Genomic DNA, 13,354 nt, shown 5'->3' with positions numbered 1-13,354 from the left:
ACACTGAGAGTGTGTGTGTGTGTGTGTGTGTGTGTATTCATTCCACATTTAATGGCTGTTAAATCGTGTCGTTTACCCATATCTTCAGAAAAAAATCACTTCTACTGTCGTGGTAAACAACCTGCTCCCCTATTTATAATGGTCTGGTCCTCTAGCAACTTCAGCGTGAAATTATAGCTAATTTGCCTACAAATGTCAGGTGGTCATAATAATGTGGCCACTCAGAGAGAGGGTGTGTGTGTGTGTGTGTGTGTGTGTGTATTGATTTCAGAAAGGAAGGGAGAGAGGGAGAGAGAGAGATAGAAACATCAATGATGAGAGAGAACCACTGATCAGCTGCCTCCTGCATGCCCCCTACTGGGGATCGAACCCGCAACCCGGGCATGTGCCCTTGACCAGAATAGAATCTAGGACCTTTCAGTCCGCAGGCCAACAATCTATCCACTGAAGGAAACCAGCTAGGGCTCTCCATTGATTTTTAGAGAGAGTACAAGGGAAAGAGGAGAGGGGAGGAGGGAGGAAGGGAGGGAGGGAGGGAGGGAGGAAGGGAAGAGAGGGGGAGAGAGAGAGAGAGGGGGAGGGAGAGGGAGAGAGAGAGAGAGAGAGAGAGAGAGAGAAAGAGAGAAACATCAATGTGAGAGAGACACATGGATTGGTTGCCTCCCGCATGTGCCCTGACTGGGCCAGGGATCAAATCTGCAACTTAGGTAGTACATGCCCTTGATTGGGAATTGAACTCGAAACCCTACAGTACATGGGCTGATGCTCTAACCACTTACCCACACCAGCCAGGGCCCAGAAAGGCTTGAGCCACATGCTGGCTAGGTTTGATTTTTGTTTTAAAGCAATTAATATTCCCCCACATCCTCAAATTTTCAAACAGACTTATATAAGACTCCCTTTCTCAGATGCCTGACTCTTCGGAATGCTCTCTTGCGTGTGTACACGCACTCTTCTGCAGTGTGCTGGTAGAGCCGGTGCCACGGCGTCAGTCACCCCTGACATCCCGTGCTGCAGAGACCAGCTTTCCTGGAGCCCCGGGGGCAGGCTGTTTCCAGGGCCTTCTCAAACCCACGTGGGAAACGATGCACACAACAGCTTTCAGGATCTCTTTAATGGGTTTAAGAATGTCTGATCTCCATAGGGAGTGGGAGAGCCATCCATCCCTCCACTCCCGGCGAGAGACTGCGTGCAGACCATGGGATGCAGCCAGGATAGAGAGCCCAGCGCTCCCGCGAGGGCCGGGGCTCAGGGCCTGCCTCTCCTCCTCACAGGGAGTGCTTGGCCTCCCGGGACCTCATCTGGATCCTGACTCTTGTTCAGCAACTAAAGAGAAACTGTCCTCTTTGGTGCTGGTGGCTGAGACGTTCAAAGTCAAATCTCCAGCAGTTCTGTGTGACCCTGGCCTTGTCTTATTTTCTTATCCCTATTATCCTTTTGCCCATTTTTTCCCTGGTATCTATTTAATCCTCTGACATTGCCAACTGCAATGCTTTCTAGAGTGAAGCAGGGCAAATAAATGAAACAAATGTGGCGAATCACTGCCGATGGTGCGCAAGGGGACCTGCCCTGTGTGCAGGCTCCCGGCCCAAATGGAAGGAAGGCTGGCCTGAAGGGCGCACTGACGTCCCTGGGAGCAGACCTGACCCCCGCCACGACGGCTTCTCTGCACGGGCCAGAGTGCTGAAGGTGTCAACCGAGCAGGGGTTCATCAGGACAGCTTGTGAGACTGGGCCACAGGTGGCAGCACCCACCCCATGCAAAGCACACCACTGCCCACAGGGTTCTGGGGCCTCAGGTTGGTCCTCATCCACCTGAAGGAATCACAGAGCAGTGAGGACTTCTAGTCTCCCCCTTCCTTCCATTTCACCTTTCCTGAGAATGGGAATGCTGACACCCAGAAACCCAAGGCCCCAGCCACACGGTCACGGTCAAGGTCACGCTGCAGCAAGGCGAGTGCGGGCCTGGCTCGGACACTGACCCAGGAGCCCACAAAGGGAGCTGAGGCGGCGAGTAGGCCTTCTCTCCCCTCATGAGCCCTCCCTCTGTGGGAGGCCAACCGAGGCCCAGGGAGGGGGTGAGCATCATGTCAGAAGACAGCAGCAATCTCTACATTCCAGGCTTGACTCACAGGGACAATTCTCCCAACCCATGTGGGGCCTTTGATATGGGTTCCCGCCACCCCAAGAACATCCACAATTTTCCCACAGCCTGCTGAACATCACGAGTGGCTCTGCAGAATGTGGGAGGGTGGACAGAGCCCTGGGCAGGGGGACAAGTGGGCTGTTCACTCCATACAAGCTGGCTACCCTGTCTGGATTGTCTTAGGCAAAACCCAACCCCTCACAACCCGAGAGATCCCCTCAAGGCCCCACAGCTTCACCTGCACAGCAGTTCTGACTACTCCCCCCATGACCAAGTGAGGCAGCCGACACAGGTGGGCCCAGGAGCCAGCCTCGATGGGGGGGGGCAACCAGGAACAATGAAACCATGTGAGTGCAGGGGAGGCTAGAGTGCAGGAGGCACCTTCAGCCTGGAATGCTCCCTACGCCCTAGACTTCTCAGACCTCCTCCACTCCTCCACCTGCGAGCCTGCTAGGCACATCAGCATGTCCAGAAGCAATCCCGCCTCTGCTCACACCTGCTCTGCTAACAGCCGCCCTCTCGCCAGGGGATGACAGTCATCAGAGCTGTCCCAAACGCCTCTCCCCTGGCCCAGTCCTGCAGCAAGTCTTATCACTCTTATCCCTCTCGGTCACGATACACCCAGACCTCCACAGCCCCCCATCAGATCGAGGCACGTCGTCTCCCACCTGGATGAGGGCAGTGGTCTCCTGACTGGCTTTCCTGGGCCCACCTTGCTTCATACATAGCTGGAGGGTCCTCCTGAGCCTTCTCATCCCTAAATCGGATCAAGTCCCTCCTCCGTTCCAAACCCATCCATGCCTCCCCAGCTCACTGAGTAAAAGCCAAAGGGTTTGCAATGACCCAAAAGCCCACCACCGGTCTAGTTAGCATATGGCACAGGACAGCATAAGGACAGGCAGAGAAAGAACTTAGACTTTTATAGCAACTTGACATTGCTACAAACCGAAACACTGATACAAAAGTACCAGTCTGAGATGGATGAGGGATGGAAAGAACTGCTCCCTGCCTGAGTCAGTTTGACAAGTGGACCTACCCCTTCTCCACGCCCGCCTCTGCTGTATTCCCACCCTGACCTCACCCACCCCTCTCCCTCACCAGCTCCAGCCACACTGGACGCCTTCCTGTTCCCCTTCCTGCTCCACAAACACCCTGAGCAGACTCCCACCTCAGGGCCTTTGCACTGCGGCTCCCGCCATCTGCCTGGAGCGCTCTCCCAGATGTTCAACAGCTCGTTCCTCCTCTTCCTTCAAGCCTTGCTCCAGCATCACTTTCTCAAAGAGGCTTGTTCTGACACCCTCCAGACCACCTTCCCTGTTCTTCAGCCAAGGCTGGGCTGCTTTGGGTTTTGTCTGCTGTTTTACAGAGCACTCAGCATGTAACAGGCTGAACAATGTGTTCGGTTTATTGTCTCTCTTCCCATTAGTAGTGGCAGGGCCTCTGCTTGTGCTTAGCACAGTGCTTGGCACACAGTGGGAACTGAACACATAGTTGCTGAATGAACAAGGAAACGTGGGAGCTGGAGTGCAGCTGGGGCAGGCTTCACCCAGAGTGGTGCCCAAGGCAGACCTCGGCAGACTCAAGCTGGCAGGGGCAACGAAGGACCACCAGGGAGGGATTGTCCGCCATGCCAAAGGCTCTGAGTGGGGCCCTCTGGGGACCCCTGGGATCCAGAGGAGCTTTCTGAGACCAGAGATCAGAACCTGATGTATAAAGTGGTGGTGGTGGGGGGTGGGGGTGGATAAGAATGGGGAAGAAGCCAACCAGAAAGCTGGCAGGGAACTGAGGACATGGAACTAGAGATGAAGGACAGACAGCACTGGAGGGGTTTCTGAGATGAGGCCTATAGATGTCTGTGGGAGGAGAGGGAGGGAGGACGCACAGGGAGGGGACATGGGTATGGTAGGAAAAGGAAGCTCTCCTCAAATGGCCACGATTACTGGGGGTGCGAACAGCGGCCACCATGCCAGAGCCTCCCTACAAAGGGGTCTTCTTGCAACTGCCTTCCCTGCATCCGCCCTGGTCTGCACCGTGCCTACCGGGCCTCCCCTGAGGGGTCTGGGTCCCAAGTGTGCTCTCACAAATGTCCCCCTGAATCCCAGCCTGCACTTCATGAGCCCATGAAATGCTGGTTTTCAGTCTGACTTCTCCACTGCTGGGTTCCAAAGCAAGTCTGCCAAAATGCAGATGCTAGCATTTACCTTCCACTCAACACTTCGCCAGGTGCTAAGAAAGAAGAGACAGGAGTCACGGGACAGGGCCCTGCCCCCACAGCCCTGTCCTGGAGCGTGTGAAGTGCAGAGAGGGATGCACACATGGTGAAGCATGACACATGACATCATGTAACACTTGTTCGCCCAAAACTCATCTAGGGTGGGAGAAATCCTCAAAAAAATAAATAAAACTCATTTTTAACCTTAATTCCTACCAGAGCTGAAGGAGAAGAGAAATCTACCTAGGCAGCATGCCCTGAGCACCCTGCGAGATATGCGGGGAGGCCCCCGCGGCAGGAACTGCAGGGCAAAGAGGCAGAGGGGCAGATGGCCTGGTGGAGCAGGGTGTCTGGTCCTGGCAGAGTGGGAGGAAGTGGAAGGGGCGTGTCAGCCTGATTTTAATGCCAGGTCCCAGGAGGGGCAGCCTGCCAACAGAAGAGCTGGAGGGCCAGTGAATACAAAGCTAACCAGAGACTCACCATAGACCCTGCCAGTTACTAAATGGGTAGAACCTGGGAAACACAAAAAGGGAGACCCTGGAGTTCTGGGCGCACGGGGCCTGCTGGGAACAGCCCCCAAGGTCTGGTGGGAGGCAGACGGTAGCTCAGCACACTTGGAGCTCCTTGGGAACACCGTGCAGCGCTGGCCCTCCTTACAGGGTCCTCTGTAAACTGTCTGAGGAAGATGGGGGCACAAAGGAAAATGTCCCAGAGCTAAATACAGGGACCACACAAATGCCCACATCCAAACGCTGCAGTATAAATGAGGCAGGAATAAACAGTCCCTGTCTCCAGCCTGAATACAGGCTGGCCACACCTTCCTGGAGGCTCACAGAGGCTCTTTGTTGGCACCCTTCTAATAAAGCTTTCTTCTCTGTGGCAGGGCCCCACTGGGGACCAAGGGCAGGTAGATTGAGAGCATTTTCCTGTAGGCAACAGTGAAATCTGTTTTCGGTTGAACCTGCAACAGTTGTTGTCTCTGACCAGGATACATTATTAATTAGTCAAAAGAGAAGCCCCATTTTTAATTACCCATTGAATTAGGTATCTTCAAACACTGTGACCTAGAACCGACAGTACAGCTAACTCTCTGTTCACCACTGTAATGGGGATTTTAGGAAGAACAGCAGTGAACTGAGAAGCAAAAACAATCCCATTTTGTCCTCAGCAAGGCTCGTATCACTGCATCAAGGACGATGGCTTCCAGCGACCATCCGCTGAGGCCCTCGGTTTGCCGCATTGGGAGACTTAACCACACCTTTCTGGCTCAACAGGCCACGTGGTCTGGTCCTCCACGGCACCTGGGTCTGCAGACAGGAAAGCCCCTCCATGTTTTTCAGGGCACAGGACACAGGAGAGCATGGACAGCCACCCCGTGCCTGACCCAAACAGCAGCTCCCCTCTTAAGCCTTGGGCGGAACTTCTAGAAGTGACATGAGGCAGCATGAGGGGAGCATGACCAGGACTTGAGCTCCTGGGGGAGAGGAAGAAAGGGCCCTGGGTCTTCTGGAGGCTGGACCACGAGGTCCAGAGGACACAGGGAGAGAGTTGGCTGTACTGACATGACACGCACCCCCCAGCAAGCTGCCCAGCATTTCTAGGAAGGAGAAAACCAAACTGCCGTCCCACCTCGGCCTGCGCGGTCACAAGTGAGGCAGGGCTGGGACCAGTCACCATTTGGGTGGGAGGCCGGCCCCAGGTGCGACAGGAAGGGGTGATGCTGGCTCAGCGGCTGCAGCTCCTCGCTCTGACCCAGCGGGACCCCCGTGCGGTGCTGGGGGCACAGCGAGGTCTCGGGCGCTGTTGGGCAGGGACATACACACACATACACAGAAAAAGACAGGCCATTAGAGGGAGAGGGAATGGCAGAGGTTCCAGCGGAGGCCAATGCCTGCCTGGCGTTCTCAGAGGCAGTGAACAGCCTGCCGACCCACCACATTCTGACCCTGAACATGCTGCTCAAGCTCAAGGTCTGAGGGAACCAGAAACCGTCGAGCTGGGACGTGGCAGCAGCAGGCAGCCCAGTGTAAGGCCGGCAGGACCCGTGATGAGAGGCCCCGCCCAGGCACCCACCTGCCCCCTCCATGACCTCTCCCCTGCCACTGGAGCATCCTACACACAGCACTATTCCAGCCCCTCGCTTTGTAGCCTCTGGCTTCTTGAGAACAAGGACTGCAAAGGGCAGGTAGAGAGAGGAGCAGCTCCCTGTGGCCACACAGCACAACTACAGCCACTTCCCAAGAGGAAGCCAACGGGACTAGAGACCAGTTCAACCCATTGCAGGCCTTTCTGGGGGATGGAGAGAGGTAACTTGAGAGAAACAAACAACTTCACTCCTGAAGGGCAGTCTTATTTTCTGGGCACCCTAGCCTGGAAGGAGACCTCTGGAGATGCAGGATATATTTTTTCCAAGATGCAGGCTTTGATGAAGGTCACAACCTTTGCTTAAACAGAGTTCAAACTAAGTGAGGAACTGACGGGACAAGAAAACGCTAACCTCTCCCAGCTTGGCAATAATTTACAATTTCTAGAGGCAGGGCGTTTGACTTTACTATGCAAATTTCCTATTTGACACATGTCTCAAAATGCTACTGGTGGCTGTGCAATGTCAAATTGAAACCTGCAAAAGCAGGAAATGTTAGCAGACCACTGATTAAGCAAGGGTTGGCGGGTTTGTCAAAATACAAACAACTTCCTTTAAAAAAAATGCTGACCTAAGTGTTACTGATTCCAGAAAGAAAGAGTATGGGGACCTATACTTTTATTTTTGCATCCTCCACTGCAGCCCACCCCCAGGCCACTGACTGGGCCACCTGTCTCTACACCGCACTGTGAAGGCCAAGGAGCGATTCCTGGGACCACTTTCAGTGAGCAGCCAGGATGCCACACTGTTCACAGAGGCCAGCTTCCATCAGGCCTGACCTCCACTTCTGTTCCCTGCCACCTCCTCTGAACACTGGGCCACGGGTGATCCGACATGCAAAACGAGGACGGAGCCCCCCAGCACAGACCTGGCCATGCCAACAAAGCACCATGAACTCTCATCTGCAGGTGGGAAAGGAGCCCTTGCCCACAGGAACACCTGCGGAGGCCTTGTTTCAGTGACACAGAAACATACCATCTCGTGCCCTCTGATGCCAAAGTAGAAAGTACACTGAGCCGGTCAGGAGACCTGTAGCCCAATCATTAGAAAAACAATATGAGATTAAAGAAACAAGATTATCCAGAAAAAGCACTTGTTTCCTCCCAGCTACCAAGTACAGTCAACTCCCCACTGTCTGTGCAGCAGGCAGCCCTTCACTGCGGCCCTTCCCAGGAGGAAACAGGAGGCCTGCCTCCTCCCCTTCTCCCGAAGGCAGTCCTGCCTAGATGTACAGAAGCAGACTCAGAAGCAGAGGCTCTTGAGACACTGGAGCCAAAGCAGTCATAGGCCGAAAGCCCCTTTGTCACAGTAACTCAGTGCAGACGAAGGAATACTGCTGTCTAGGCGGCCAGAAGCTGAGATGACGCACCATCTCGCTTAGCCCAAGGGCCCCTCCCACCTGCTGCCCAGCGCTACTGGCAAAGGGTGAGGCACACTCCACTACTCACAGCCATGATAGGAGGCTGGTGATCCCCCAGCCTTGCCATACTCCTGCTCCGAGTAGGTGGTAGAGAGGTTGGGCTGGCTGGAGCCGCGACCAAAGGTGATCTGGTTGCTGCTCATACCGGTGGCAACCTGGGCCATGCGCTCTTTGGTTTTGAGGGCCTGGACCCTCTCAGCCTTCAGCCGCTCCTCGTCCTTGAGGAGGGCCACCAGCTGCTTCGACTTCTCACGCACGTTGATGCCCTGGTCCTTGCCGTCGCGGTCAATGTACTGGAAGTCCTTCAGGGTCTGGATGGCAAAGATGTTCTCTCGGCACTGCTGGGCCACCCGCTCAGAGCCCGTCTTGATGAGGTAGTCCAGCAGCGTCAGGGCCTTGTACACGTGCCGCCAGTTCTTGCCGTGGTCATTGAGCCGCTTCCACACCATGCTCATGATCTCTGAGAAGGCCACCACATTGTAGGTCAGGTCCGCGATCTCGGTCATCAGGGAGCTGGACGGGCCCCAGGGGTCATTGGAGGTGGCTTCCCGCACTTTTATTTCGGCTTCTGAGTAATTGTTCACAATGTTTTTCATTTGCCGTCTGATTGACGAAGTCGTCATCTTTATTTTCTTTGTAACGAACGTAAAGCCCTTCAAAGAGAGAGACTCTCCTGTCCTGAGCAAGCTCGCACCGTGCGAAGGCTCAGTCTTCGTAACAGACCTGGAGCAAGACCCCCGACAGTCATTTCTGTTTCCTCTGCTGGAGACTCAGCTCTGAGAAGCTGGAAGCCATGACCTAGAGAAAGAAAGAAAGACACTCACTGTGCAGGAGCGCCGCGACAGCAGGCAGCTTTGGGGCAGCTACTGTCCACAGCAGGTACTGGGGCATGTCGGGGCAACACTGGGCACACTCCAGCCTCCCGAGGATGAAAGAGGTCCCATCTCTCTCTCAAAACGGAAAGGTCAGTATGACAGGCTATAAAGGTTAAGCCTTTGGAAGAAAGGAAGTAAACTTTATGATTATTTTCTATTTTCAAAATGCTACCATTGAAATGGCTCTTCTATGGGTTGTCTTCATTGCACGGCAAAAGCCAACTACAGAAGCAATGTTGGGAAAGGTTGATTGTAAATTATCTTTGGGAATAAAAAGCCTCTCATCTCAGTATATCTTATACGCAAAATGCCTCTCTACACCTTTAACATTTGGCTTTGGTCCACATGCTTAAACTGCCCAGGGATTTCTCCGTGAGCAACCCTTTCCTCCTGACTCTTCATAAAGGCTCCCAACTACTCTTCTGGAGCATGGCTGGGCTTTCGAGTCTCCAGCATCTGGCCCGAGCTGTAAATGCAGCTCAGAAATAATCTGGTTCTAGCCCAACCCCCTCATTTCCAGAGGAGAAAACTGAGGCTCGGGGTTCTGCATGAACTGGCTCACCCAGCCCAATGCCACAGACACGTCTATTCCCTCTCCAGAAAAGAAACATTGACTGAGCTAGAGAGAGATCCGTCTCCGACAATGGGCGCTGGTCCACAAGGTTGGTGACCCATTAGTCTTTTCACCGATGAATACCCAGCACCTAGTACTGTGCCTGACATCATTTAACCCTGTTGAATACATTTATGAAACAGACTGAAAACAATGTCCCTTTCCTCAGGAAGGCCACAGTCTGCCAGGGGAGGGAGCAGAGGGGATCTGAAGATGCAAAGCCAGAACCACCACCTCAGCTGGCTGTTAAGGCCACAAAGGCAGGCACGGGAAGGACTTTTGCCAGAAATTACCCTCAGTATGGTCTTCAAAGCTGAGGAGACCTGAGGGGATAAACAGGAAGTAGTGACGTAGGTTATTCCTCATTTATAAAATGAGGAAAAGTCCAGGAGACTCCAGGGACTGCCAGACAAAGCTGCCCACCACCCACTGCCCCATCCCCAACCACCCACTGCCCCGTCCCACACCACCCACTGCCCCATCCCCAACCACCCACTGCCCCGTCCCACACCACCCACTGCCCCATCCCCAACCTATGCCTGCTGCGCCTCTCCGGCCAGGCTGTCTCACTTAATACTCATGAAAACCTTCTGGGTAAAGATTGTTCTTCCCCTCGCACAGATAAGGAACCTGAAGCCTAGAGCTGACTAATGCCACCACCAGGCTAGCTGTCCTCCCTTCTCCCCTCCACGTGCCCTCACTCTCTATCAAGCTGCTGCGAGGCTTCTGCCAGACAAACAATGGACTCCCACCTTTATCAAACGCCTCAGACAGGCAATGGGCAGCCGAAAGAATAAGTCAACAAAAGACGTTTGGTGGGGGAAAGCCAGAGGAAATGCAACCAGCCAGCACTCATCACATGCTGCAATGCAAATAAGAAAGACAGCTCGTAAAATCTCACCCTGGTGACAATCAGTACATCTGCTCTGGCCAATGCGACCTCTCCCTACGCTCCAATATGACAAGAGTTCTGCCTCCACAGAACGGAGCTCCAGCTGAAGGCAGGGATATTGTGCCTCTCCACTGCCTGGCGGCTCTCCCGAATCCGCTCAGGCCTGCCAAAGGGCCCGGCATAGAAACTCTCACAGTGACCGCACACTTGATTTTAATTGTTTTCATTCACAGCACCAGTCAGTGCTGGCAGAGATGGGGTGGGCCTCGAAAAGAAAAAAAGACTGATTTTTAATAAGCATCTCCCAGATTAAAGCACACACGTCAAAATCAGCAGTAACGTTCGGAGGTACTTAATACCCAGGGGCTGTGCGATGTGCCAGGAACATGGCACTTCCTTTGTTATTCCATCTGGCGCACAGCAGGTCAGACTGTCCCACTTCTCAAGGAGAAGCAGGTAGAGCTGGGACCACCTTCCTCCAGGTATGAAAGCAGCTTCAGTTAAGCATGACAACAAACCATGCTGGCAAAAAGGCCCCAAACGGTTGACAATATAATGAAAAACACACAAAACACCACAATTTCCTGAGGGAGACATGGTACGCTGGGCTCTGCTGCCCTTCTCTAGTCCTGCCACTTTGGGGGGTGGACCAGAACAGCTGGACCTAGTGTCCTCCCAGAAAGACTAGGGAGAGGCCATGAGGCGCAGCCAGGGCACCCACAGAGTCTCCCAGGCCTTTGGGAGCAAAGAGAGGGCAGAGTGCCTGTGAGCAAGGGTCAGGGTGCTCCTGCTGACAGACGCAGGCTGGGAAGAGAAATGGGCTGCAGACCAAGGCAGGGGCGACCCTCACAGGCTCCACCTGCAGAGACATCTGTTAACAGTCTCTGAAATAGGCTTCAAGAAGGAAAAAGCTAATAAAATGCTTGTTATATTAAAAAATATATATATAAAATTTATGTAATATGAATGGCTGCCTGCCATTTTCTTAAAGCTACGGACAAGAGCCACTTTCAGGACTAACAAATGGTGGGAAGGCTGAGATCTGGAGATAGGAAATTCCCGATAGGCCTGGCATTGCTCAGTGGTTTGTATTTAACCTATGAACTAGGAGGTCAGGGTTCGATTCCCGGTCAGGGCACATGCCCAGCTTGTGGGCTCGATCCCCCGTAGGGGGCGGGCAGGAGGCAGCCGATCAATGATTCTCATCATTGATGTTTCTATCTCTCTCTCCCTCTCCTTTCCTCTCTGAAATCAATAAAAACACATTAAAAAAAAGAAATTCCTGGTAGGATAAAACACCCAAAGGCACCTTTGAGAAACTATTTTCATGGCCAAATGGGTTACACGCCTCACCCAAGACTTTGCAGATCAAAACTTCCAATTCCGCCCTGGCCGGGGGTGGCTTAGTTGATCAGGGTGTCATCCTGTACACCAAAAAAGTTGTGGGTTTGATTCCAGGTCAGGTCACATGCCTAGGTGGCGGGTACGATCCCCAGACAGGGCGTATACAGAAGGTAACCAATCACTTTTTCTCTCTCACATCCATGTCTTTCTCACTCTTTCTCTCTCTCTAAAAATCAATTTAATAATATCCTCAGGTGAGGATTAAAAACACACACACACACACACACAACAAAAAGCCTTCCAATCCCATCCGTAAGAACCTGTGACACGTGAGTAGGCTGGGGGACCACAGCAGCGCCAGCCTGGCTCAGCTCTCCTAGGCTCCTCCAGGCTGAAGACTGGACCCCTGTTCTGTGGCTCTGTCGCACTTGTCCTACTCAGACCTCGGTTTTTCCATTTTTAAAACATCGCCCCCTCAACCTCAGATTGGGCAGTAATAAACACCTCCCCCTCCCCAAAAACATCTGCCAGGCATCTTCTCCCAAAAGCCAGCCCCAAACACACACCATCCTCAAGTACACACACGGTGTTAGTTCCAGAATCTGAATTGTGTTTTATTCTCACTCGCTTTTGAATGAATGTTTCCTCCACTTTCCAAACTTGCCTTCTCAATTTGCCAGTTTTCTTTTCTCCGACTTGCTGAGCCTGAACTAATGTACATGCAAAAGTAACTAAACGGGGTAATTTGTTACCTTCTGGGCTCTTCACTCAAGCGTGCGGGAATATGATAAGTTCACAAACATGCAGCCATTTATTAGGACCTCCAAGACAGATATGGGGAGGGTAGTGGTGGGAACACTGGCAAAACAAGACGGGAAAATAAACTTTGTAAGATAGAGACTAAACGAAAAAAGTGGCAGGACTCATTTTCATAAATTATATGCTGACAACGGAAGGAACAAATGCCACTAGGACATCAGGAACTAGAAATGCCTTTAGAAATATTTCTATTGTGGACATGCTGACCTGACAAGCTCGGGGAAGGCCTGCGTGGCGGTCTTGCAAACTTAAAGACCTAAAGTAACCACAAAGGATGTCTGAAATTAAAACTTCAACTAAAAGCAGTTATGGTGGGTTGTCATGTTCTAGGCCTGTATTTTCCCTGACAAGGTCAATTTTTACCATAACCGAGCCTATTGTCTTGTTGCATTTACGATAACATACCTATGAAATGTCAGAGTAACTTGTAACTCCCGCCCCTCTCCGTTGGGAGACAACCAAATGTACCTGGGCACCAGAACAGAGACCATAAATCCCTTCATTGTTATTGTTATCGTGTTAATTGTTGACTGTTAACTATCCTGCACCACCTAAGTAAAAGAAGCATGTGTCTGTCATTTTACTTTTTATCCACTCTCCGCTTTGCTTTCTCCCGCCTCCCTAATCTGTCACCAGTGGATTTCATGTGACCCACTTACGTCTCCTCTTTGGATTGCAATGTATAAAACAAGGTGAAAAACTGCCATTCTCCAGAGCACTCTCCCAATTCTGCTTCTCAGCAATTGTCGACAGTTTGGCTCAAATAAACTCACAAAAATTCTTCACAGGTTTGAATGTTTTTTCATTAACACTATTATCAGGAATTACTAGAAGGATTTTACCATAGTGGTGAATGAAGCAAGTGAGTTTACACAATTGTTACAACTTTAG

The 13,354-nt window shown here is 52.3% G+C and overlaps 1 protein-coding gene across 2 annotated transcripts in view; it reads right to left on the bottom strand.

The window, feature by feature from the left end:
* EPN2 (epsin 2) overlaps positions 1-12,502 on the bottom strand; it is a 69,787-nt gene extending 57,285 nt beyond the window's left edge. Inside the window, exons 1-3 of one of the 2 annotated variants that reach the window (XM_005870181.2) lie at positions 12,397-12,502; positions 7,949-8,718; positions 5,987-6,157 (exon numbers count right to left, since the gene is read on the bottom strand). In XM_005870181.2, the coding sequence (XP_005870243.1) occupies positions 5,987-6,157; positions 7,949-8,543 (766 nt within the window). In that variant the 5' untranslated portion in view covers positions 8,544-8,718; positions 12,397-12,502. The remainder of the gene's footprint in view (positions 1-5,986; positions 6,158-7,948; positions 8,719-12,396) is intronic. The other variant, XM_005870184.2, reaches the window with a different exon arrangement.
* Positions 12,503-13,354: the final 852 nt, after the last annotated feature.

The sequence above is a fragment of the Myotis brandtii genome, unplaced genomic scaffold, assembly GCF_000412655.1.
Source record: "Myotis brandtii unplaced genomic scaffold, ASM41265v1 scaffold314, whole genome shotgun sequence".
Classification (NCBI taxonomy): Eukaryota; Metazoa; Chordata; class Mammalia; order Chiroptera; family Vespertilionidae; genus Myotis; species Myotis brandtii.
Note: the sequence above shows the minus strand (reverse complement) of the source record. Positions and strands in the feature narration are given on the sequence as shown.